This window comes from Natator depressus, chromosome 6 (genome assembly GCF_965152275.1).
Source record: "Natator depressus isolate rNatDep1 chromosome 6, rNatDep2.hap1, whole genome shotgun sequence".
In the NCBI taxonomy this organism is placed as follows: Eukaryota; Metazoa; Chordata; order Testudines; family Cheloniidae; genus Natator; species Natator depressus.
This window is the reverse complement of record NC_134239.1, coordinates 7079619-7104260: the sequence shown is the minus strand read 5'-3', so window position 1 is coordinate 7104260 and position 24642 is coordinate 7079619. Positions and strand designations below refer to the sequence as shown.

General features: G+C 47.9%; 2 protein-coding genes across 2 annotated transcripts in view; both read left to right on the top strand.

The window, feature by feature from the left end:
* The first annotated feature begins 1111 nt into the window (after positions 1 to 1111).
* The window catches only part of LOC141989307 (uncharacterized), a 191044-nt gene continuing 167513 nt past the window's right edge, over positions 1112 to 24642 (top strand). The window contains exons 1-2 of the mRNA XM_074955786.1: positions 1112 to 1349; positions 3742 to 4597. Coding sequence (XP_074811887.1) covers positions 1112 to 1349; positions 3742 to 4597 — 1094 coding nt within the window. The remainder of the gene's footprint in view (positions 1350 to 3741; positions 4598 to 24642) is intronic.
* Positions 13625 to 23339, top strand: LOC141988349 (NACHT, LRR and PYD domains-containing protein 1a allele 5-like). The gene is made up of 5 exons (XM_074954134.1): positions 13625 to 13804; positions 17455 to 17580; positions 17976 to 18117; positions 22248 to 22289; positions 22841 to 23339. Exons 1-5 carry the CDS (start codon positions 13625 to 13627, stop codon positions 23134 to 23136), a joined length of 786 nt encoding a protein of 261 aa, XP_074810235.1. The 3' UTR covers positions 23137 to 23339.

The following is a 24642-nucleotide window of genomic DNA, read 5'->3' as shown; positions in this document are numbered from 1 at the left end:
GTGTTTATGTGACCATCGCTTATTAGCACCGTAGTGTCCAGGAAGTGGATCTCTCGTGTGGACTGGTCCAGGCTGAGGTTGATGGTGGGATGGAAATAATTGAAATCATGGTGGAATTCCTCCAGGGCTTCTTTTCCATGGGTCCAGATGATGAAGATGTTATCAATATAGCACAAGTAGAGTAGGGGCATTAGGGGACGAGAGCTGACGAAGCACTGTCAGATTGAAATACTGCTTGCTGTTTTCTACAGTTATAAATGGTGGACTCCACGTATATGTTGCGGTAAAATGCACCATTGTACTCGTGAGAATTAAACATGACATATTGCAGTTTGGTTTATATAAATAAATACATAAAAATAAACCTTTTTTCTATACTCTGTCCAACATATATAGCTCAAAACATCACATTTACATAACTTTTACATAGATTACACAAGTCTCGTGGAGTTCAAGCTTTACTAAGAGATTGACTGGAGAATGTAGTTGCACTGACAGACCACGCTGGCCGGTGTCGTGGCCCATCTTTGGGCTGCGCTGCACAGTTTGGGACCCATGCCTAAGTGCATCAGTTCTCAGCCAGGGATCTGAGCCCCCCTGGGGGGGCTGCGAGCAGGTTCCAGGGGGTCCGCCAAACAGGGCTGGCATTAAAGTCACTGAGGCCTAGGGCAGGGAGCTGAAGCCTTCTCACCCAGGGCTGAAGCCAAAGCCTGAGCAATTTAGTTTCATGGGGCCGCCTGTGGTGTGGGGCCCCAGGCAATCGCCCTGCTTGCTGCCCTCTAATGCCAGCCCTGACTTAAATATGTGGAAAAAGAGTTGTTGTGGCCGGGGAGTTTTTATAGCATGTTGGAGGGTGAAAGCTCTGAGAAAAAGGCTGAGAAATCCTGCCTACAAAGTCAGTGCACCCTGACCTCAAGGGGCCAGCTCATGCAAATAGGCGAAGCTTAAACAAACATCCTGCCTGATCACCCACAGCTGTAATGGGAACGTGGCAGGGGCAGGGTGTGGTAAATCTTCTCCCTTCTGGCTCTCTAGGTGAAATCGTTTCCTGCTGCTTCCGCTGCGGCTCCAGTCCAGTTTGGCTTGGCCAGCAGCTGTCAGAGGGAGCAGCATGCGGTGGGGAGGGCCAGTTTGTCTGCTGGAAGGCCTGGGGGAGCGGGAATTGACAAGATTCAAAAATGTACTGGAAGAAACTCCCCTGAAGGAGGGCTATGAGCCCATCCCCCGGGTCAGGCTAAGACCTGCGGATTCCATTGAGCTCAGTGACCTGGTGGTCAGATGCTATGGGAAGCCCTATGGGAAGAAGTTGACCGAGACGCTGCTGAGAGACATCAGGGGACCAAGCGCGGGTAAGGAACAAGCCCGGGAGGGATCAGACCTCAAGGGGGCCTGATTTGGTGCCCTGCCCCCCCCGCAGTCACTGCTGGTGCCTGATCCCAGCCAGAGTAAGAACCTGTCTCCTCTAATGGGACGTGCTGGGAGTTTGCAGGATGGAACCAGGCTACAAAAGGGGGGGGGGGGGGAGAGAAGCAACTCATGGTGGTAACAAATGGCACAAGCTGGGAGCTTTGTGTTCTCATTGGGCTAAATCCTGACCCCCCCCCCCCCGCCCCCGCTGTTCTTCCTCGGTCCTTGCTCAGGCAAAACTCCCATGGAGGTCAGTGGGGAACAGCTGGGAAATTCCTCCGGGATCAGGCCCAGAGGTTTTAAACCACATTTCCCCCCCATTGCGCCGGGTCCCGCTTTCACTTTCGTTTCTGCCCGATCTCCCACCTGGTCCGCAGCCGGTTTCCTTTGCCACCCGCACCGACCTGCGGCGCTGGTTTGCTCGGGCTGACTTCGATGTTTTTGGTGCCACGTCCCCTGCACCAGCAGAGACCAGCCCAGGGCACAGCGCAGCGGGACAAGGATCCCAGCACTGGCCGACTCCCTAACCCCCAGTCGGGGAACCACCCCCCTCCTTTCCACCGCTCTCTGCTCAGCTCAGCCATCCGGAGTCTGGATTCAGCCCCGTGGCAAAGCAGAAGCAGGGCCAGCCTTAGGGGAAATGGTGCTCTGGGCCAACTTGTATTTTGGCACCCCTGGCCCCCATGGGCACGGCACGACCCCATTGTCCCTGGCCCTTGTGGGCTCCCCAGGCTCCCCACTCCCCTGCACCCTGTCCCCTTTGCCCCTGCCCCCTATTGCGCCCTTGACCCCTGCACCTCCTCCTGCCCCCCTGCCCCCTCCTGCACCTACGTGGGGAAAGTGACCTAGATGCATGGAGCAGCTGGCATTGCTGTTCACTCCCCCGCCCCCCCCCCCAACGCTGATCCTCTGCTCCTAGGGGTTGGGGGGGAGCAAAGAGCGACATCAGGGCTCCCTGCATCCAGGTCACTTTTCCCATCTGTGCTGCATAAGGGGAGGGCAGGAGAGCACAGCCCAGGTGGGGAAAGTGACCTGGATGCAGGGACCCCTGACATCACCCCTTGCTCCCCCCCTCACAGCCCTCTTGGGGGGGCGCTGAGGCACTTGGGGGGGGAAATCGAGCAGTATCTGTGTCACCACTCGCTCCCCCCATGTTCCTCCACCTGGAAGAATCAGGGAGAAATCTGGGTGCCCCCCCCAAGCTGGGAGCAGTTTCTGACACTACACCAGCAGCGTGCAACTCTGTGCTGTCGCACAGTGGCCCCCTGACTATGGTGTGGCACCCTTGGGCAGTCGCCCACCCCTAAGGCTGGCCCTGAGCAGAAGAGGGGAAGAAGAGACTCAGGAACCCAGAGAGAGATAACGTGGGGACCTCAGGGGTCTGGGGGGTGACGTCGTCCTGTAGAAACACACAGAGAGAGTTCCATGCAGGAGGCAGAGTCCCGACCTGCTTCAACACCCCTGACATGGGCTCTGCCCTGACCTCTAGTTCCCCCTTTCTCTCTCTCACATGTACTGTCTCCATGGTCTCTGCCACAGAGGGCAGTAGCTGGGAACAGGAGCTAGAGGCATTTGCTAAGGCAAGAGCTGCTGTGAGTTATAAGTCACCCACAGGTATTAACTCATAGTCAACGGTACAAGTAAACCTAAGCATACCTGCCTGCAGAGGACTCAGCATCTCACGCTTCCTGGTGTTCTTCAACAAGTAATTTGATTCATCCCCTTTGCCTCGTGATCTCTCTACACCCCTTTCCTGCAATCATCCCAATGTAATCTGCTGCTGCTTGCAGCTGTCTTTCTGACTCACCTTGCCTCCCAGCTGCTGTAAACTGCCCGTCACTACCCTCTTGATCCAAAAATCAAATGGGCTCCACTTCCCAGCTGCTGGATATCACCTGATCAAAAGCAGGAGTTAATCCTGACCCTGGAAATACAATGTTTCCCCAAGCAACACCCCCACCCCAAAAAAGAAAAGAAAAACACCTTCCCTGTAAGACAGGGGCTTGTGATGCTTTTGATATCATTTGCACATAGAACATAGCCGTGAGTGGGGAATTCCGGCTTGGCAGTACATTACTGCCATATTGCACAGGTGTACATGACAACACAAAATGCAGGGCAGTGGAGAATCAGGCCTATTATTATTTCGATTCTGCCATAGGTGTGTGTGAAGTTTTACACACAAGCCCCCTGCTCCAAAGACTTTACATCTAAACAGGCAACGGGCAGATGCTGACTAGAGTTCATGAGCTTTACTGAAAAAGTGTGTTTTATGGTGGAAGTTGAGAGAAGGAAATGCATGAGTTGCAGATTGTTGTCTTCTTATTCCAGCAGGTGCCCACACGGTGAGTGAGAGACATGGGGAAGTCACTCTCTACAAAAGGCATTCCAGAGAACGGAAAGTGGAAAATTCTACCTACGAGGAGAGACCTCACAAATGTCCCATCTGTGGGAAAGGATTCAATCAGAAATTAAACCTTATTCGGCATCAGAGAATCCACACAGGAGAGAAACCCTACAAATGTGGTGAATGTGGGAAGAGCTTCAATGACAGCTCCAACCTCGCTCGACATGAGGGACTCCACCTGGGACTGAAGCCTTACAACTGTCCTGAGTGTGGGAAGAGCTTCAGTGTGAAATCAAACCTCAACCGCCATCAAAGAATCCACACAGGAGAGAAGCCCTATGATTGCCCCAAATGTGGGAAAAGTTTCAATGACAGCTCCAACCTTGCTCGCCATCAGAGAATCCACACAGGAGAGAAGCCCTATAATTGCCCCAAATGTGGGAAAAGCTTCAATGACAGCTCCAACCTCACTCGCCATCAGAGAATCCATACTAGAGAGAAACCCTACAAATGTGGTGAATGTGAGAAGAGCTTCAGTGACAGATCCAACCTTGCTCGCCATCAGAGAATCCACACAGGAGAAAAGCCCTATATATGCTCCAAATGTGGGAAGAGCTTCAATGACAGCTCCAACCTCACTCGACATGAGGGACTCCACCTGGGACTGAAGCCTTACAACTGTCGTGAGTGTGGGAAGAGCTTCAGTGTGAAATCAAACCTCATCCGCCATCAAAGAATCCACACAGGAGAGAAACCCTATAATTGCCCCAAATGTGGGAAGAGCTTCAATGACAGCTCCAATCTTGCAAAACATGAGAGAATCCACAAGAGTAAGAAACCTTCATATATGGGATCCGCTTGGAAATTTTCCATTGGAATTATTTATGATTTTGCAGAAACTTCATTTTCTGTTGAAAAGTTTCCATGGGAAACATTTTGAATTTCCTGATATGTTTTGATTTTTCCATTGGGAAAATTGAAACAAAATATTTTGGTTTGGCTTGACCTGAATCAATATATTTTGGTTTGTAGAACTGACCCAAAATGTTTTGAGTCAGTTCAACATGAAGCTGTATTTCCTGGTTGTAGCACATTACCTTAGTGGTAGCTCGGGCCCCCATTCATACTATGGTTTGGGCTCCCTGGCCAGGCTACATCTACCATGATGCCACACCATCTTCCTGCTTATCCTGCAGCTTGCTGCATTATGGGAGTCACATGGCTACTGCATCATTCCAGATGTAGCCTGCTTAGGGATCCCAACCCAAAGGGGAAAATGAGGACACTAGATAACTAGCTTTAATGAAGCGGTGCACCACCCCAGGGAAATGCAGTTTGACATTGAACTGACTCCAAACAAAGTGTTTTGGGTCAATTCAACAAAACAATATCAAACATTTTGATTCGAGAACATTCAAATGTTTAGTTTCAGTTGAAAATTCCAAAAACAAAACATTTCACCTTTTCTGAATCAAAATTTTCAGAATTTTTTTTGACAAATAGATTCCTTACTAGGCATATTAATACAGAACTTTGAGTAATTCATTTAAACTACAATACAGAAACATATTTCCCACACCCCTCAGAAGCAGTGCAAAGGCTTGGGAGAGTCAGGGGTAAAGGAGGAGCTGAGGGAGAGGGAAAGAGCCTGGGAGTGAATCTGGAGGGTTGTTGGGTGTGGATGGGAGAAGTATGGAACAGTTTCATTTTGGGGTGGGGGGGATTGTTAAGGAGTTGGGGAGCCTCCCTCATGCAGACCCTGGCTGACCCTGAGCCTCTCCCATTCAGTCAGGCACATCTACCATTATCCCTTTGTATCCCTGCACCCCCCATCCCCTTGGGGCCCTGGCGTTCTCTACCTCCTGTTCCCATGTGGCCTGGAGACCCCCTACCATTCAGCCCCTGTCTCTGTGCTGTCACCCCACCAGCTCCTGAGTCCATGCCCCAGTCTGTTCCCCCCACTAACCCTTCTGAACCCCAGTATGTGACACCCCCCCACACACACTCTGCTTCCCAACCTGGCTGCACGGGCAGGCTGCTCTAAGGAATGCAGCTAGCTGTTCTGGCACCACAGCGACCTCTGGTGGGCGAAAGGCAGAACTCCTTGAGCAGAATGTATTTTCTGTGAATAAAGATTCTGCAGCAGTCATGAATTCCGTGCCTGCACAGTGGCACAGAATTCCTCCATGAGTAATATTATATTTGTGATAAATATGGGATTAGCTTCCATCTGAGCTGAAATAAAAAAGGTCTCAAGTGTGTCATGCCGTCACAGATTTAGCCATTATTTTAACACTAGTCACCCTTGCTTGTCTGTCTGTCTATGTGTGTGTATATATAATATGCTACTACACGGACTGGGCTGGTGAAATGGGCTTTAACTTACCTCTTAAATACTTTTCATGACCTCATAAGACTTCCAGACATGGCGATTGGGAACTGAATTGCAGAAGTCAATTCCAGCGACCCAGGACCATTATTATGGTTGTTGGTGGTGGTGTCGGCGCATCCCCCATGCTCTGTGTATGTTCCCCAGGATCAGACAGTGTGAGACAAGCTTGCTGAGCAGAAACTGGCATTGGAGACAGGGGGAAGTAGAAGGGCGAGGGATCAGTTGTGGAATGGAAAGGACCAGAGGAGGGGTAACTATGGAGTGATGGGTAACATTGTTGTGGTGCTAACCTCGGTTTTTAGGCATCTAAGAGTGTAAGGATTCTGTTGTGCCTGGCCTGCCCCCACACATCTCTCCAGAGCTGGGGACAGTCTTGCCTTCAGGATGTATTGCCCTGACCTCATACGTTCCCTTCTGCAGGAGTGAGACGCAGGAGTGAAGATGCCACTTCAGACTCCTGGGGAAAGGACAAATGTGACTTCTGTCGCAGAGAGAAGGTAGAGGATTGTGTTTGTTCTCTGTGTGTTCTGTCCCCATCATTGTGGTCTCTGGGCACTAGCTCACACTGTCAGGGTGTCTGTGCTATGTGGATGCCCCCAGATGGGACACTGTTTAACTCAGAGGAAACTACATTGCCTGTGTTGATATGCTGGGGACAAGGGATGAGGAAATGGAAGAATAATCTGAGAGGTTACAAATGACTTAGCTGCGCTTCTCCTCAAGACTATGTAAAAATGGCCCTTTCTTCCTTGACAGGGCAGGTCCCCATGTGTCTCAAAGCCAGAACTGCTGACTGGTGTAACAACGAGTTTTTGCTCCTGTTAACCCAGGGTCACAGGGTAATTCGATTCAAAACATAGAGAATCCCTCTAGGCAAAACCTTAGGTTACAAAAAGACATACAGGCAGGAATATTCATTCTATTTAGCACAACTTATTTTCTCAGCCATTTAAAGAAATCAGAATCTAACGCATACCTAGCTAGATACTTACTAAGTTCTAAGACTCCATTCCTGTTCTGTCCCTGGCAAAAGCCTCACCCAGACAGACACAGACCCTTTGATGTTCTCCCTCTTCCCAGCTTTTGAAAGTATCTTTTCTCCTTATTGGTCATTTTGGTCAGGTGCCAGCGAGGTTACCTTTAGCTTCTTAACCCTTCACAGGTGAAAGGATTTTTCCTCTGGCCAGGAGAGATTTTAAAGGTGTGTACCCTTCCCTTTATATTTATGACAGCCTCTCATTGAGAACGGTGGAGGAAACCAGAATGACGCCTATAGTCCGATGAAAAGTCAGGGGGTCAACTGCCCCCAGTGCCCCATAGCAAATGCTGGCCCTGATAGACAGGAAGATGCAGTACTTGGTAGCAGCTCTTTGAATGGACTGGAGGGAGTGAGCTCACAGCAATCAAGATGCAAGATGATCCAAGCTTAGAAGAGAGTTTTGGTAGCATGGGCAGGTTGCATGCTGAAGGTTTTGTCCAGGACTCCATGTCTAGCTAACAAGTTCTTCCTGTCACAAGAACTATACAGCTGAAAATCCTTATTGCAGTCAAGTTAATACAAATGTCTTTGTTTTAGGGTTTTGCAGAAGTACAACCAGAGATTTTGCCAGGCCCAGAGGAGAATCAGAAAACGTACAGGTCAGAGCTTGGGGGCATTATTTAAGTGGAGCTGATCGTGACACCTAGAATTAAGGTTGCCTGACACTCTCCATTATGAGACCCTGTTTTCAGTTGCTTAGAATTTTGCCAAAGTTTAAACTGAAGGATACATTTTGGGGGAAAATTTCAGCTAAATGGTTCAGTTGTTTCTGAAAATAAAAGTAGGGGGAAATGTTGTTTAGTCTATGCTGAAAAATTCTTACAACTGTTTCCTTGAGAAGCTCTAGCACCTCCATGCTTTAGAGCAGGGTTTTGAAATTTGGTAAGGGGTTTTTGCTGTTCCTTTGAAAACCCACCTAAATTTGGCCCAAGTTACAAGCACATGCTCTCTGCGGGGAGGGTCTGTTTAGATTTATAGAAACTTTAGGAGATGTTTCAAACCCATAACACACTAAAGACTGTCAAAATGGTCATGGAAGCATTACTATGTTTAGCTGTACATTGTCTAGATCTGATTCTGCCATTGGACTTGTTAGAAGCTAAAATCAGTGTCTTTTCTAAGTTAACTTTTAGACAATCAGTGTAGGAGGGTCTAGTGGGTAGGATTGGAGGGGGAGTCCTACGCTCTGTCCCTGGCTCTGGGGTTTAGGGTCTAGTGGTTATAGCCGGGGGGCTGAGAGTTGGGACTCCTGCATTCTATACCCAGCAATGTGATTTAAGTCACCTTTCTCTCAAATAAAAATTCAGTGTGTGTGGAGCATTACAGTGCATGAGCCCTGTACCCATACTGGGGGCACCTCAGTTGGATAGCAAAATAAATATTTCTTTAAAAAAAAAATAGGGCAAATAACCCCTTTTATCCTGTCCCCGCACAACCATTCACTCTGCGGGGCCTGTAGTCTCTGTGCCTCTGTTTCCCAGCCCATCACACCATGGGAATGATAAAACTGATGGGCACTTTACATTTAGTGTTGTTTAACCCTCTTCTTCCCTCTCCCTTTGATGTGCAGGGTTCGCTTCCACCAGGCAGGCTCCTTCAGATGCTCTGAAACTGAACTGGGGTTCGAGGTGAGGGCAGCCGTGACTGTCCAATACGAATATGAATCCTGGCGTTATCATCAGACTGAACTGGAAATGCAGCAGTGGATGATCGCCGGCCCTTTGTTCAACATCTGGGCGGAACCGGCCGGGGCTGTGGCAGCTCTGCACCTCCCCCACTTCATGTGCCTCGCAGGTATGGCAGACAAATGATGACTATAAAAGCTCTATAAACTCATAGATCTCTGTGATCTTGTAACAAACCATGGCTGCAAACGCTCACAAACACCATAAGTATCAGCAGAGACTGAATCCAAGACTTTCAGCACCTGAGGGAAAAAGAACCTAGGGCAAGAGTCAAAGAGCTGAAGGACTGAGTCCTTTGGTTCTTGGTAGATAACAAGCTACTATAATTGCTGGGTCCAACGTGATCATAGAGTCATGATCACATGCACTAAAGCCGTGTCTGACACTTCACAAAGAATTGGATGAGGTGGTTCGATTTAGCTCTGTTGTTATGGACTGTACTGTGCTCCCATTTACCAGGAGTTAGTGTATATGGACTGTCACAAATATGGTCTGTGCTATGCCCTGGCCTGTAAACTGTCCCTTAGAGGAGCCCTGTCAGTGTGCCAGACCCCCAGGGCTCATACTTTTCCAAAAGGGTAGGCCATGGGGCCCCAGTGCCTCCAAAACTGGGCCTCTGGGCTCCAGCCCTCCTGTTCCTCACTGTGAGCTCTGCCTGGCAAGTCCCACTGAGGTAGACACCTGTTCAGGGACCTTTACCCTCTTCAGGGACCAGTGCATGTCAGCAAGTATCTGCAGTGACACTAGGCAGCCTGTTCACAACAGAGTAGGTTGAAATAGTCCAGTGGAACACAGCATGGGGAAGTCCTTGGGTTAGTACAGAGTTGCAAAAGTGAAGACATAGTCCAGACTGGCCAAAGCCAGGGCTGCCCTTTGAGCCGTGGTGCTGCAGGAACCATCTTCACTTCCTTTCCCCGTCTCTGTTCCTTTGTCTCAGCCCAGGTGAGTGCTGCTGGGTCCCTGAGCCCTGCTCCTAGCACAGGTACGTGACTCCTCTGTCCACTGTCCTCAGCTGCAACAAAACCCCAAGTTCACATGTTCCACCCGCTTGAGCCTAAGTGTTAATCGTTCAGTCACTGGGGTTCCCCTTGGCTTCCCAGATCCTTGCCTGATATGTGACTGTTCCAGCCAGTCCTGCTGGCTCATTCATACCACCCCAGACAGCTACATGACACAAACACCTCATGTCTCCTGCTCTGCCCCAGGAGGAACGTTTTAACACTCTGCACCCAGTGGGTAGCAATGCCATGCCAAATAGTTTGATTATCACACCATGTCATTCATAAAAATATTAAAGGCAATTCCCACTCACATCACATGGACCATACTGCATAAGTAAGTGGCTGCTTGGATGTGAGAAAGCACTACTGAAAAAAAGAAAAAGTTGGATAATGCCAACTAGCAGGGAGTTTTCAGATTGCCCCAAACCTTCTCTGCACTAAGTGCTGCTAGAAACCATGGCTTGAGAAGACTTGAACTCTCAACATCGGCCCCATTGCTCAGCAGGCATGGTCTGCCCAAGCTCTGACCCTGTTGCTGTTTCCCTAGGCTGTTTCCTACCTTTCTGTGCTGGCCGTCCTCTGTGTTCCCCTGGAACTTCCTCTGGTCCCCATGTCTCCCCTCTCAGCTTATTGCCAGAGTCTGTAGTCCCAGGTCTACTCTCCCCCGAGAATTCCTCATACCTGGCCAGCTCCCCTCCTGTCTTCAGACTGACTGCAGAGCTCCTCCCTGCAGCCCTCCTCTGTCTTCATAGGCCTATCCCAGCTCCTCCCCAGCTTGGCTTCATCAACCATGAGGCCTCTTCAGAGTCCCTGGCTCTCCTTCTGGTGCAGCCTGTAAGGTTAATTGCCCTGTTTGACCTGTGTGGGCCTTGGGTGGGGTGGACATTGCACCACAGTGTCCAGCATACTCAGCCTGAGGGCTGCAGCCGTTATCTGAAGACTGTCAAAGGGCCATTCCCCTCGGCGCAGAGTGTGCCAGCCTGGCTCTTGTCTGGCCCTGCCTGAGGCTGCCACAGCCCGGCAGGGAAGCGGGCAATGCACCAGCCAGAGCTACTCTCGCCTCCCACTGCTGCCGTGCACAGGGTGCGACTCCAGGTTCACATTTTCAGTTCGTAATCAGACACACCACTTTCTTCACAGCACCGTCGCCCTCGACGGCCTCAATTCCGAGCCTCTAGGGCAGTGGTGGACAACCTGCGGTCCGCGGGCCGCATTCGGCCCATCAGGGTAATCTGATTGTGGGCCGCGAGACATTTTGTTGGTGTTGACCGTCCACAGGCACGGCCCCACCCCCCCGCAGCTCTCAGTGGCTGCGGTTCACCAATCCCGACCAATGGGAGCTGTGGGAAGCAGCGGCCAGCAGGTCCCTGCGGCCCCTACACCTGCAGGAGCCGCTTCCCGCGCTCCCATTGGCCGGGATTGGTGAACTGCAGCCATGGGGAGCTGAGGTGATGATGTTTCCCATCACTCGGATGGGCTCAGCTCTCGGAGTGAGGGTGTGTGAGACATGCATAACTGCCTCCCCATAAACGGTGGCTTTCTGTACCACCCCCAAGAAGAGGTCCAGAGGCTGCTCGGTAACCACCACACCCCTCTTCTGGGTGTTTCCAGACACTGCACTGCACCCTGTGTCCTGCTGCCTGCACGTGTGCAGAGATGCAGATAAGCCCCACAAATTACTTCCTGCTCCCCATGTTTGTGGCCTTCACCCACCCCCACCCCCAATCTGCAGTGTAAAAGCCTGGGGCTACCTTTGCAGAGGCGGAGCCTCACTGTATTACCCTTCGGAGAACTGTAGCCAGCTGGGTGGCTGGTGGGAGCAATTCTCTCTCTCTCCTCTGCTTTTAAGAACTTGAGAATTAGAGAGCACAATGGAAATGCTTAAATTTAAGGGGGGCAACCAAGTACCTGATGTGCGGAGGGCTAGACTGCTGGGGATGGAGGGGGATAGTTAATTAAGGGAGGTGAACGTGTGGGTTCCAAAGGCCGTATCTTCTGCTCTGCTTCTCTCATTAGAAAGTCATTGATCTCTCTCTTAAAAGTGGGAGTCAGAAACCCCGAATGACATTTATTTCCTGTTTGTGTCTTTGCTCTTTACACAACATTGAGAATATAAGGAAACCACATGGGCACAGCTGGGTTTGTTTGGATACAGCTTGGACATAACTGGGTTTTATCCCTTTAAATAGTTGGAGAGCCAACCACCTGGCCTCCACTCTTCCGCTGCAGAAGTCACCAGAACCTAACACAGCAACAGAGTGTCCAGTGTGTGTGTGCAGCTAGGCTCTGTCTGTTTATATAAATAACTATACAAAGCCCAGCTATTTGCACGCACGGTTACTGTGTCAGGTTCTGGTTGCTTCGGCAAAAGAAGAGAGGAGGCGAACTGTGTGGCTCGCGGATGGTTTAAAGCAGGGGTGGGCAAACTTTTTGGCCCGAGGGCCACATCGGGGTTGCAAAACTGTATGGAGGGCTGGGTAGGGAAGTCTGTGCCCCCCAAAGAGCCTGGCCCCCACCCCCGTCCGCCCCCTCCCTCTTCCCGTCCCCTGACTGCCCCCCTCAGAACTTCCGACCCATCCAACCCTGCTTCTTGTCCCCGGATCGCCCCCTCCTGGGACCCCCCACCCCTAACCGCCCCATGGGACGCCATCCCCTATCCAGTCCCTTCTTCTCCCTGTCCCCTGACTGTCCCCCAGCCCCTATCCACTCCCCCGCCCCCGACAGGCCCCCCAGGACTCCCATGCCCTATCCAACCGCCCCAGTTCCCCAACTCCTGATCGCCCCGCCCCAGAACCTCCGCCCTATCCAACCGCTCCCTGTCCCCTGACTGCCCCCCGGGGGCCCCCTACCCAACCCCTGCACTGCTGCACCAATAGGAATTGGGTAGCATCTCTTTAAACCAGAGGTGGGCAAACTACAGCCCATGGGCCACATCTGGCCCATGGGACCATCCTGCCCGGCCCTTGAGCTCCTGGCCAGGGAGGCTAGCCCCCAGCCCCTCCCCTGCTGTTCCCCCTCCCCTTACCATGCTGCTCAGAGCGGCAGGAGCTCGCAGCCCTGCTGCCCACGTGGCAGCGGGGCAGGGGAACAGCAGGGGAGGGGCTGGGGGCTAGCCTCCCCGGCCAGGAGCTCAAGGGCCGTAGTTTGCCCACCTCTGGTTTAAAGAGATGCTACCCAATTCTTATTCACTACCCCTGTTAAAAAAAAAAAAATGCAGGGCATGGACTTATCGAGGGCCAGATCATGGAGTTACCAGCCCTGAATAAAAGGGCAGCATGTCATTGTGCTGCCCCAGGGCAAGATCAGGAACCAGACTGGGACTCAGTCACTGTTCAGTCCCTCTCCTCCCCCCTTCCTCCATGGTGGGCAGAAGGGGGGAAGTACTATACTCAGTGCAGATCACTTCTCCTGTAAGCCAGCTGACCCGGCCATCAGCAGCTCAGTCCCCTCCTGGAAAGGCATTGGAGGCCCTTTACAATATGTTTGATTGTAGTAACTATGCACCAATGAGTAGTTATACAACAGACAAGAGTCCTGACTCCTAGTCTCCGGCTCCCTTCCCCCACATAACTGAGAAGAGAGCCTAGGATTTCGTCCCTTGCTCTAAACCTTGGGCAGTGCTGTCATGTAACGAGTAAAACAGAACCTCATTCAATTTGACATCCATTTGCAGGGGGAGAGGCTGACGTCTCCCAGATGCGAATCGCCCATTTCGTTGATGGGAGGATGACACTGGAGGAGCCAACACGAGTGATGCCTTTCCACACCGTGCTGGAGAACCCCAGCTTCTCCTGGGTGGGAGCTGTTTTCAGAAAAGGAATATCTCTGTTATCTAGTCCAATCCACAGTGTCACACTGCTCTACCGGGCACTCAGGGCTGAAAATATAACTCTCCACCTCTACTTGATACCTGACATCCTTGCATTGAAAAAGGTAACTGAGACTCAACAAGAGTGAGCCAGATTCACCATTTAGTGTACAGCACATAACCTGGAATAACTCAGAACGTCCTGTAACATGCACGGTTGTGAGATAGCTACACAAAGAGAAGGGTAGCCAAGGTTGTTTCTAAATTCCATGTGATTCTATATGCTTTTTACTCTCTGAAAAATGATATTCTACCTAGGAAGTGATATGGGTGGACTGTTAAAGGTGACCTGTGAGGGATTTTTTTTTTTAAATTTAGGGGGGCAGGGGGAGGTGTTTAATGACATATAAAGAATTCTTATAAGACCATTTACTATCAGTTTTTTTCCTGTTTGTTTTATAACTTACATATTTCAGAAATGTCAAGTCTGGTCTTCGCTGGTTTTGCTGGAGGATCACTGGGAGGTTTAAGCTGGGCTTGTTGTTAGCTGCTACGATCTTAAGTGAAAAGAGGAGTGTGTTGAATCTTTAACACAGGAAAAAAAGGAGGACTTGTGGCACCTTAGAGACTAACCAATTTATTTCAGCATAAGCTTTCGTGAGCTACAGCTCACGAAAGCTTATGCTGAAATAAATTGGTTAGTCTCTAAGGTGCCACAAGTACTCCTTTTCTTTTTGCGGATACAGACTAACACGGCTGCTACTCTGAAACCGTTAACATAGGGTAACTCAAAAAATTATTCATTCAAAGTAAACCTTTTTATTTATTCATTTTTTAAAAAATGTATCTGGGTAAATTTTTTGTCAACAGCTCAACTTTCACACTGATGTAATCACCTACACTTGCTGTCCAGTCATCACAGAATAAAAAACCCAAACAAATAGAATTTTAAATAAACCATTTCAGGCCTTTGTTAGCAATCATAAAGGAGGGGGGGTGAAAGGCAAAAAATAGAGCTATTTTCCCCCCCTCCATTTGCAGGTCACCTTGAATAAAAAAATGGAATGAATGAATTATGCCTGCAGACCTTGTATTCCAATAACACTAAAATGTTTAAAGTTAGAACTTCAAAAATGGCTTGTTTTGTACATATTGATTCTTAAACATCAGTCCCATTTTGAAATAATTTTTTTCACTCGTTTACAGCTGTAATGTTTCAATCTGACACATTCACATATGCTTTAGAATTTTTCTGTCTTCTTCCTTCAGGAGGGCATATTAAGGGCACCTCAGATTAAGACCAGACAGCATAATCAAAGAAATGAAAGTCGAGGATAACAAATTGAAAGACAGGAGCCTACAGCTGGTATTGTGCTGTTCATAACTGAAGAACAGACGGAGACAACTCTTTCCTGGAATTTGAGAGCTGTCTTACACCTTTAATGTAACATCCAGCTGTAAAATAATTAGGGAAAAATCAGATGACATCATATCTGTTGGAGATTTGCGGGTTCATTCTCTAACCAGAATTTTAGCTGGAAAGGGGAAAAAATTAAGATGATGTAAACCCCAAAGGAGTAAGGACTGGGGGTAAAGTTTTCAGAAGCACTCGAGGCTTAGGAATTGTCGTAGGGTCCCCATCTCAGAGCACCCCCTCATGGCATAGGTTGGTCCTGCAGGCACCCCACCTCAGTTTCCCCTTCTCAGAATACTTTTCCAGCATTCTCTGAGGCTAGTAACACCCACGGCATGGGGCAACTTATTAATATGGATGCCTCAAATCACAAAATAAAGTTCAATACCATTGGTTCCAGCTCTACCACCTTCTGTGACTCCAGGCTCTTTATGAATCTACACCTTCCTTCAGACTGGAGGGCTCTCACTCTTACCCCAGGAGTCCCATGCTAGAGTCCGAAGGGCCCAAACAAAGGGCTAACACAAACAATGTTTGCCCACCCTGGGCCTATAGAAAGTACCCATTCCTCCCGGGTTCTCTCCCAGGTCACTTCTCCTTATGCAGAACAGTGGCAAAAGTGGCAGCTCCCCTGGGCCTTCCTCTGGCTTGAGTCTCCGCCACTCAGAGCTCACTACTTCTGGTCGGCCTCCCTCTCTATCACCTGACCCCAGGTGCTTACCAACCGCTAATCAGGCCTAGCCAGGGCATTCCTGTTCAGTCATGGGAGAACTGAGACTCTCTTTAATGGAGCTTTGTCCCCCTGTGACAGGAACCTATGTCCCACTTGCGAAAAGACCAGGCTTACGGCCAGATTTACAAAAGTCACCTAAAGATGCAGATAGGTGCCTAACTCACTTAGGTGCCTTGTGGGATTTATCAAAGTGCCTAACTCCCATTGACTTTCATAGATTCCAAGGCCAGAAGGTACCATTGTGATAATCTAGTCTGACCACCAGTACAACACAGGCCAGAGAACTTCCCCAGAATAATTCCTGGTTGAACCAGAGCACATCTTTAAACAAACAAACACCCAATCTTGAACGAAAAATGCCCTGTGATGGAGAATCTATCACAACCCTTGCTAAATTGTTCCAGTGGTTAAATATCTCTCACTGGTAAAAATGTACACCTTATTTCCAGTCTGAATTTGTCTAGTTTCAACTTCCAGCCAGTGGATCATATCAGACCTTTGTCTGCTAGACTGAAGATTAACTCCATAGCAGTAAAGAGTCTAACCTGCTTTGACCCTTTTGAAAGTCCCACCTGGCACTTTTGTCTAGGCACCTAAACACCTTTGTAAATTTGGCCCTAACTGCCCAACTCACTCTTGAAAATGTTACTTAGGCTCCTCGGTCACCTAGGTGCTTGTCAAAAGTTTGCCCTCATTTAAATTTTCTATGGATGCAGACATTAACTGAACAAAGAAGCAGTTGGGCAGGTGGGAACAGATCCATCTCTTCGTATCAGGGAGAGCAAACATAACTAGGCTTGGGAGGATTCGATTTTCATCAGTATATATGTCAGTAAATGTTGATTTCACCATATAAACACAAACTGACAAAAAATGCTTCCATTGATGATAATCAAAAATTACAGATAGGCAAAGTAAGAGAAATGCTGATTCTGAATTTTTCAGAGTTTGATTTGAGGCTATTGACTTTGTATATTTGGACATGTGAGGTGAGCACTTTGTGTTTTACCACTTACAAAGCTTTACATTTTTGAAAATCAGCCTCTACTGTCATTAAATAATTATTGTCTGGCCAGCCCCGTCATTGCCTGATGTTACCATAATGTCCCGAAACCGTGAAACTTTAAGTAGATAAAAATAGAAAAAAAATGCTTAAAAATAAATATTGATATTATCTGTCAAAATTAAAAAATGAATTCTGCCAAGCCTAATTAGAAATAAGGCTATGAATTGGTCACAGAGACCATGATTTTAAGAGATGTCTGCTTTGGTTCAACCTCAGGCAGCAGGGCTGGGCCTTGGTATTGGGTGTCAGCTCCATTTCTGTGATTTATTGTTTATTGCCCACGTCCTGTCTGAGACTTTTAATAAAAATACCTGTGCCAAAATTCTAGCCTTAATTATAAACAATTAACATTGTACCAAGATTGCTCCTCAGTGGCCGTTCTCATGGCACTGTTTTCCCTTGTCGTCATAACAATAGGCTCTTCTTTCCGAGGACTGCTGTGTAGAGGAAAATGGGAATCAGGACCCTGCACTCTCCTGCCCCTGTGGTAGTCCCTACACAATGTGTCTTCTGTGGCCCTGTCTGCCTGGATCTCAGAAATGACTCTGCTTGTTCTTTACAGGTAATTGATGATAATGAAAGGAGGTACAAATCAATACGTGTGCGCAAACCTCCTAAAACCAAGCCATTGACCTATGGCTCCCATTATACTGTATCCAGCACATCAAGGGTAGAGATAACACCTGAGGTGAGTGGAAAATTATCTTCTGTGCTTCAATGAAGGCCTAAAAATATCAGGGCCCTCTCCTGAAGTCATCATTGCAACTTAGTCATGGCACTAGGGGGCGCTGTGCTGCAGGGAGCAGGGTGTGAGGTATAGTAGGGGGCGCTCTCCCCTCACAGTCCGTGCTGGCCCCAGCGCCCCTGTATAGTGGTGCAGGATATGGTGCTCAAGGAATTTTGCAGCAACATTTGGATGCACTGGAGGAGAGAGGTGAGGAAGTTTCGATAATCAAGGCAAGAAATGACTGAAGCTTGGAGCTAGGTTCTACTGGTAACTGGGATATCCTTTGCACTGTTGATTCCCAGCTTTGCTGGCTCTGGCAGGGTCACCCCTAATGGAGCACCTTGTCTTCACTGCAGGAGCTGGAGTTCTGTTATGTAGATCCCCAGGATGAACATCCATACATGGAGATTTACACCCAGGGCTTTGTGGACAGGCTGGACCTCAGCTTGGTGAAGCAAAGTGATAGGCATCTGATCTGGAATGCCTTTTTGAGACCAGGTAGGTTCAGCTCAGCAGAAGATCTTGGCAGGGGTGAGAGGTTTGTGTAAGACAAAAAACACTTTTTTTACTCACGAAAGCTTATGCCCAAATAAATCTGTTAGTCTTTAAGGTGCCACCGGACTCCGCACTGTTTTTGTGGATACAGACGAACACAGCTACCCCTCTGATACTTGTTTTAAGAAGACTCTCTGGTCGCTATAAACCATGAGTCATAGGCTCCTGAAGGGAAGCCCAGCAGGGCAATGGAGACATAGGGTGCTGTAGCCCAGGGCCTGGCCTAAGCATGGAAGGATCACATGATTCCATCCCAAGAAAGGTGAAGGCACGAGCCCTAAGAAGGATGCACTGAGCAGCCAGAAAGGGGACAGAGGTGCAGCTAGCCCTGAAACTGTGATTTCTACAAACCTAAAGGAACAGGAGCTAGCGTTCAGGTGAGAGAGGTGCTCTGTTTTGAGCAGCCAGTTGCACAATATCAAAGTTTATAAATTTTGTCCTGGACCATTTCCAGAGAAATCTTGAGAAGCTCAGGCATCCTGTTGAAAAACTCTGGAAAAGCTTTAAAATCATCCAGTTGTTGCTACTGACAAGACAACTGCCGCTTCTGGGGATGATCATAGAAATGCAGGGCTGGAAGGAACCTTGAGAAGTGATAACGTCCAGCCCCCCTGCACTGAAACAGGGCCCAGGAATCCTAGACCATCCCTGACAGGTTCATCCAACCTGTTCTTAAAAACCTCCAGTGATGGGGATTCCACAGCCTCCCTCGGAAGCCTATCCTAGAGCTTAACTACCCTGAGAGTTAGAATTTGTTTCCTCATATCTAACCTAAATCTGCCTTACTGCAGATTAAGCCCATTACTTCTTGTCCTACCTTCAGTGGACATGGAGAACAATTGATCCCTGTCCGCTTTATAACAGCCTCTAACATATTTCAAGACTATCAGTCCCCCCACCTCCTTTTCTCAAGACTAGATGTGCCCAGTTTTTTTTAACCTTTCCTAACAGCTCAGGTTTTCTAAACCTTTTCTCATTTTTGTTGCTCTCCTTTGGACTCTTTTCAATTTGTTCACGTTTCCTAAAGTGCAGCACCCAGAATTGGACACAGGGCTCCAGCGGAGGCCTCACAAGGCCAAGTAGAGTGGGACAATTACCTCCTGTATCTTACAGATGGCATTCCGGTTAATATGCCCCGGCATGCTTTTTTGCAACTGTACCACATTGTTGACTCAAATTCAATTTGTAAGAACGTAAGAATAGTCCATCTAGCCCAATATTCTGTCTTCTGACCATGGCTAGTGCCAGATGTTTCAGAGGGAATAAACAGAACAGCAATTATCAGGTGATTCATCCCCTGTTGTCCAGTCCCAGCATCTGGCAGTCAGAGGCTTAGGGACACCCAGTCACATCCCTGACCATCTTGGCTAATAACCATTGATAGACCTATCCTCCACGAACTTATCAAATTCTTTTTTGAACCCAGTTATAGTTTTGGCCTTCACAACATCCCAGGGCAACGAGTTCCACGGGTTGACTGTGCGTTGCATGAAGAAGTACTTCCTTTTGTATGTTTTAAACCTGCTATTAATTTCATTGGGTGACTCCTGGTTCTTGTGTTATGTGAAGGGGTTAAAAAAAACTTCCTTATTCACTTTCTCCACAATATTTATAATTTTATAGACCTCTATCATATCCCCCCTTAGTCGTCTCTTTTCTAAGATGAGTAATTCCAGTCTTTTTAATCTCCCCTCGGATGGAAGCTGTTCCATACCTCTAATCATTTTTGTTGCCCTTCTCTGTACTTTTTCCAATTCTAATATATCTTTTTTGAGATGGGGTGACCAGAACTGCATGCAGTGTTCCAGGTGTTGGCATAATGTGGATTTATATAGTGGCATTATGATATTTTCTGTCTTTTTGTCTCTCTCTCTTCTAATGGTTCCTAACATTCTGTTCGCTTTTTTGACTGCCTCTGCAGATGTTGAGCAGATGTTTTCAGAGAACTCTCCACAAGGAATCCCTGATCTCTTTCTTGGGTGAGGAGAATTAATTGAGAGCCCATCACTTTGTTTGTATAATTGGAATTATGTTTTCCAATGTGCATTACTTTGCTTTTATCAACACTGAATTTCATCTGCCATTTTGTTGTTTTCATCTGCCTTCCACAGTTTGGTGAGATCCCTTTGTAATTTTTTGCAGCAACCTTTGGACTCCCTGAATACTTTTGCATCATTTGCAAACTTTGCCACCTCGCTGTTTACCCCTTTTTCCAGATCATTTATGAATATGTTGAATAGCACTAGTCCCAGTACAGATCCCAGGGGGACACCACTATTTACCTCTCTCCATTCTGAAAACTGACCATTTATACCTACCCTTTGTTTCCTATTCTTTAACCAGTTTACTGATCCATGTTATCCCATGACGGCTTACTCTGCTTAAGAGCCTTTGGTGAGGGAACTTGTCAAAGGCTTTCTGAAAATCTAAGTACACTATATCCACTGGATCCCCCTTGTCCACATGCTTTTTGCCCCCTCAAAGAATTCTAGTAGAGTGGTGAGGCATGATTTCTCTTTACAAAAACCATGTTGACTGTTCCTCAACAAATCGTGTTCATCTGTGTGTCTGATAATTCTGTTCTTTACTGTAGTTTCAACCAATTTGCCTGGTATTGAAGATATTCATCCATCTGACTCCTACGTGCTAACACCATACAAATACTAAAATGGGGGAAATACACTGAAATTGGGTGTCCCCGCAAGGCATTACTATGTTTGTGGTACAATGGATTGCACACATCATTACTAAAACTTACTGTGGTGCTGAGTGATGCTAATGGCTGCCATCAGGGGTGCAGGACCCTCAGAGACCAGTGGGGGCAGCTAAGCATTTGCCTTCTTACCTAACAGCAGGAGCAATTGAGAATGTTTTGTAGTGCAGACGGGAGCTTGCAGGGCAAACCCATTATTATTCGTTGTGTTGCCTGAGACCCACAGTCATGGCCCAGAACCCAATTGTGCTAGGTGCAGTACATTAATTTATAGGTGTATTAAGGAAGTGCCAAGGAGCCCTATTCAGGGACCAGGACTGCACTGTGCTAGGTGTTGTCCCTGTCCCAAAGCGCTGACACTCTGAGCTGGAAGCCGACCTGGTGCTGGATGTTCAGGGGTCGTAGTGAGTTAGCCATTAGAGAGGCAGTTGCGGGGTGACCCTGTAAAGAAGCAGAAGCAGATGAGCCAGCTGGTTATTGGGCACCAGGCTGAGTGTCTGGTTGGGGATGTCTGCTAAAGCCCATGAATTGTACGTTCCTCCTGCTGGCCAGGGAAGCAGGACGCGGTGTCTGTTTCTGGGAATAAAGAGATGACAGGAAAAATAAACCGGACTTCTATCACTGATCGCTCAACCAAACTGAAACTACCCTGCAGGGCCCAAAATTACAGCTTTCTGCTCAGCCAAAGGAGCAACAGTATTACAGACATTTACAATGCACTGAGCTTATCATCCTGGACGGGGCATTTGACGTATCAATAATAATAACCAGACGCTAAGCACCTGAAGCAATAGCTGTGTGTGCTTGTCATCTTGAGATCACTTATTGCTGTTTTAATTACAATACATTCGTTGTTACAGTGGGTTTGTTCGTAGATTTCTTGAAAAAGTAATAAGGAAAAAGATTTAAAAAACCCGAGCCTAGCGGACACCTTGGGCACAGTTAGCGGTGACATAACTGCTGTTGTACAGAGACATGTCATTGGGTGCACACGGCAACTTGCACTCACCAGATGCCAGATCAGTGTGTGTGAGAGGGAGTGTGTGTTAAGTGTGTAAATTTCTGCTATTTGATGTTCTGTGGGGGGGACACAGAACAGCAGTCTAAGAACACAGGCATTGCCACACCCATTGAGTCTGATATCTGGGTACAGTCTCTGACCGTGGCCAGTAACAGATCCCTCAGGGGAATCTGAATAACTCATTAACTGGTGTATCATTCTCTCAACTGTAACGATAATCACACTGCCATGGCTTAGCCAGTCAGATCTGCAAGTGGCCTGTGTGGTGTGAGGTGAGCAGAGTAAACAGAAAATTATGATAAAAAGTTTGTTTCACTCTTCTTTCCTCCTCCCTTCCAGGTGACATTGAGCACTGTTCACCATCAACAGAACACCACACAGGTCAGTTCATCTCCCCTGATATACAGAGGCCTCATTTTAGTAGGACAGAAATTACAGAAGAAAAAAGACATAGCGAGTCAGTGGCAGAACCAGGACTCCTACCCGCCTCCCATACTGTAACCACTAGGCAGTACTTCTGCCCCGATCCAGGATTCTAATTCAGAGCAGGTGCAGGGAGTGGGTGGACATCAAGTTGTGTGTGTGTGTGTGTGGGGGGGATTCTGACAGGAAAGAAGAGAGGCTTGGGCATTGGAAGCTATTCCAGCGAGGAGGGGAAGACAGTCAAGGTAACTGAGTTAGGGAGGTCTCTGTGGGAGGGGACAGCAGCGGCGTGGGGAGGGGTGAGCAAAGGGGAGCCACACAGACTTGACCGGTGGCTGTGAGACACCGAGTGCAGAGCAGAGAGCATGGGGATTGAGGGGAGATACCAAGGATTACTGGTAGAAGAGGGAGATGCAGGATGGGAGGGAGAGAGCCGGGGAGGAAAGAGAGCAGGGAATGGTACCTGGGTGGGGAGTGGCTGGACCATACTTTGCTGGCCCATGTTCTAGGAGGTGGCACAGGGAAGACAATGAGAGATCACCTCCTGGACACCCTGAAAAACCTCCGAAAGGGAGAGCTGAAGGAGTTCAAGAGCAAACTGACTGACATTGAGCTGGAGGAGGGATACACCCATATACATCAATGTGACCTAGAGAAAGCAGACCCTGTGGAGATCACCGACCTACTGATCAGTCGCTATAAAGAGCACTATGGGGTGAAGGTGACCATGATGGTGCTGAACGCCATCAACCAGAGAGATCTGGCAGAGAGACTTCGCAGGGCAACAAGGGCTAGTCAGGAATGAGCCAGTGGGGGGAGATCAGCCTCCCCTCTACAGGGGATCCCACTGTGTCTCCATCTCTGCATCCTCCCTTGTCATGAATATAGGGGAAGGGTAGCAACCTTTATGTATGCACAAGCATAAAATCCCTCCTTGTCAGCTATCCTGACTTGCCTTACCTGTAAGGGGTTAAGCAGTTCAAACAACCGAGTTAGCACCTGACAAGAAGGACCAGTGAGGAAAGAAGATACTTTCAAATCTGGGGGGGAAGGATTTGTTTGTTGGTCTCTTTTGTTGTTCGCTCTCCGGACGGAGGGAGAAGCCAAGCAGGTACAACATCTCTTGAAAATATACCTGTAATAATCCATCTAAAACCACAGAAATTGTAAGTAGGGCAAGGAAATGCATTAGGTTGTCTTTTGTTTTGGCTTGTGAATTTTCCTATGCTAAGAGGTAGTTTTTATTCATGTTTTTGTAACTGTGAAGCTGAGCCTAAAGGGGAATCCTCTGTGTTTAAAATTTTTTTATTAACCTGTAAAGTTACCTTCCATCTTGATTTTGCAGGTGTGATTCTTTTATTTTTTTCTTTATAAATAAAGTTCTTCTTTTAAAAACCTGATTGATTTCAGTGTCCTGAAGACAAAGGGTCCAGTCTGTGCTCACATTGTTAAGGCAATTGGTTGGTATATTATTCTCAAGCCTCCACAGGAAAGGGGGTGAAGGGGTTTGGGGGGGATAGGGATCAGGGATAGTGACCATTCCCTGAATTTTTGTGTAAATCACTTGGTGATGGCAGCAATACTGTCCAAGGACAAGGAAGGATTTGTGCCTTGGGGAAGTTTTAACCTAAGCTGGTGGAATATAAGCTTAGGGTGTCTTTCATGTGGGTCCCCATATCTGTACCCTAGAGTTCAGAGTGTGTGGGGGGGAACCCTGACATCCCTGGTCTCCCCATTCTAAACACTATTCCAGCCAGGATCAGAGGATAAATTCCTCTCTTTTCATAAATTGGAGCCCCTGGGAAATGGATACAAACCCAATTCCTTTCCAAGTTCACATTTTTCTGACCCTTCAGGCTCAGATTTCACTTTAACACCCTGCAGAGCTACTAGTGGAATGATAAATAGAGATAAAATGTATTCAGGTAGGAAGAGGGATAATAAAATCAATGACTGATTAAACTGCAAGTTGTAGATGGGAGTGGGGGCTGAAAAGAGTTTGAGGGAAGGGGGAACAGAGAATTAAACAGCAACTACTAAAGTCAGACATTTTAAAATCAGCAGGTCCAGATAACTTGCATCCAAGAATTTTAAAAGAGCTGGCTAAGGAACCCTTGGGAAGTTCCAGAAGACTTGAAGAAAGAGAATGTTGTGCCAGTATTTTAAAAGGGTAAATGGGGTGACCCAAGTAAATATAGAGTGATCAGCCAGACTTCGATCCTGGGCAAGATAATGGTGCTGCTGATATGGGACTTGATAAATAAAAAATTAAATTAAGGTAATAAAATTAATGCTAATCACACTGGGTTTG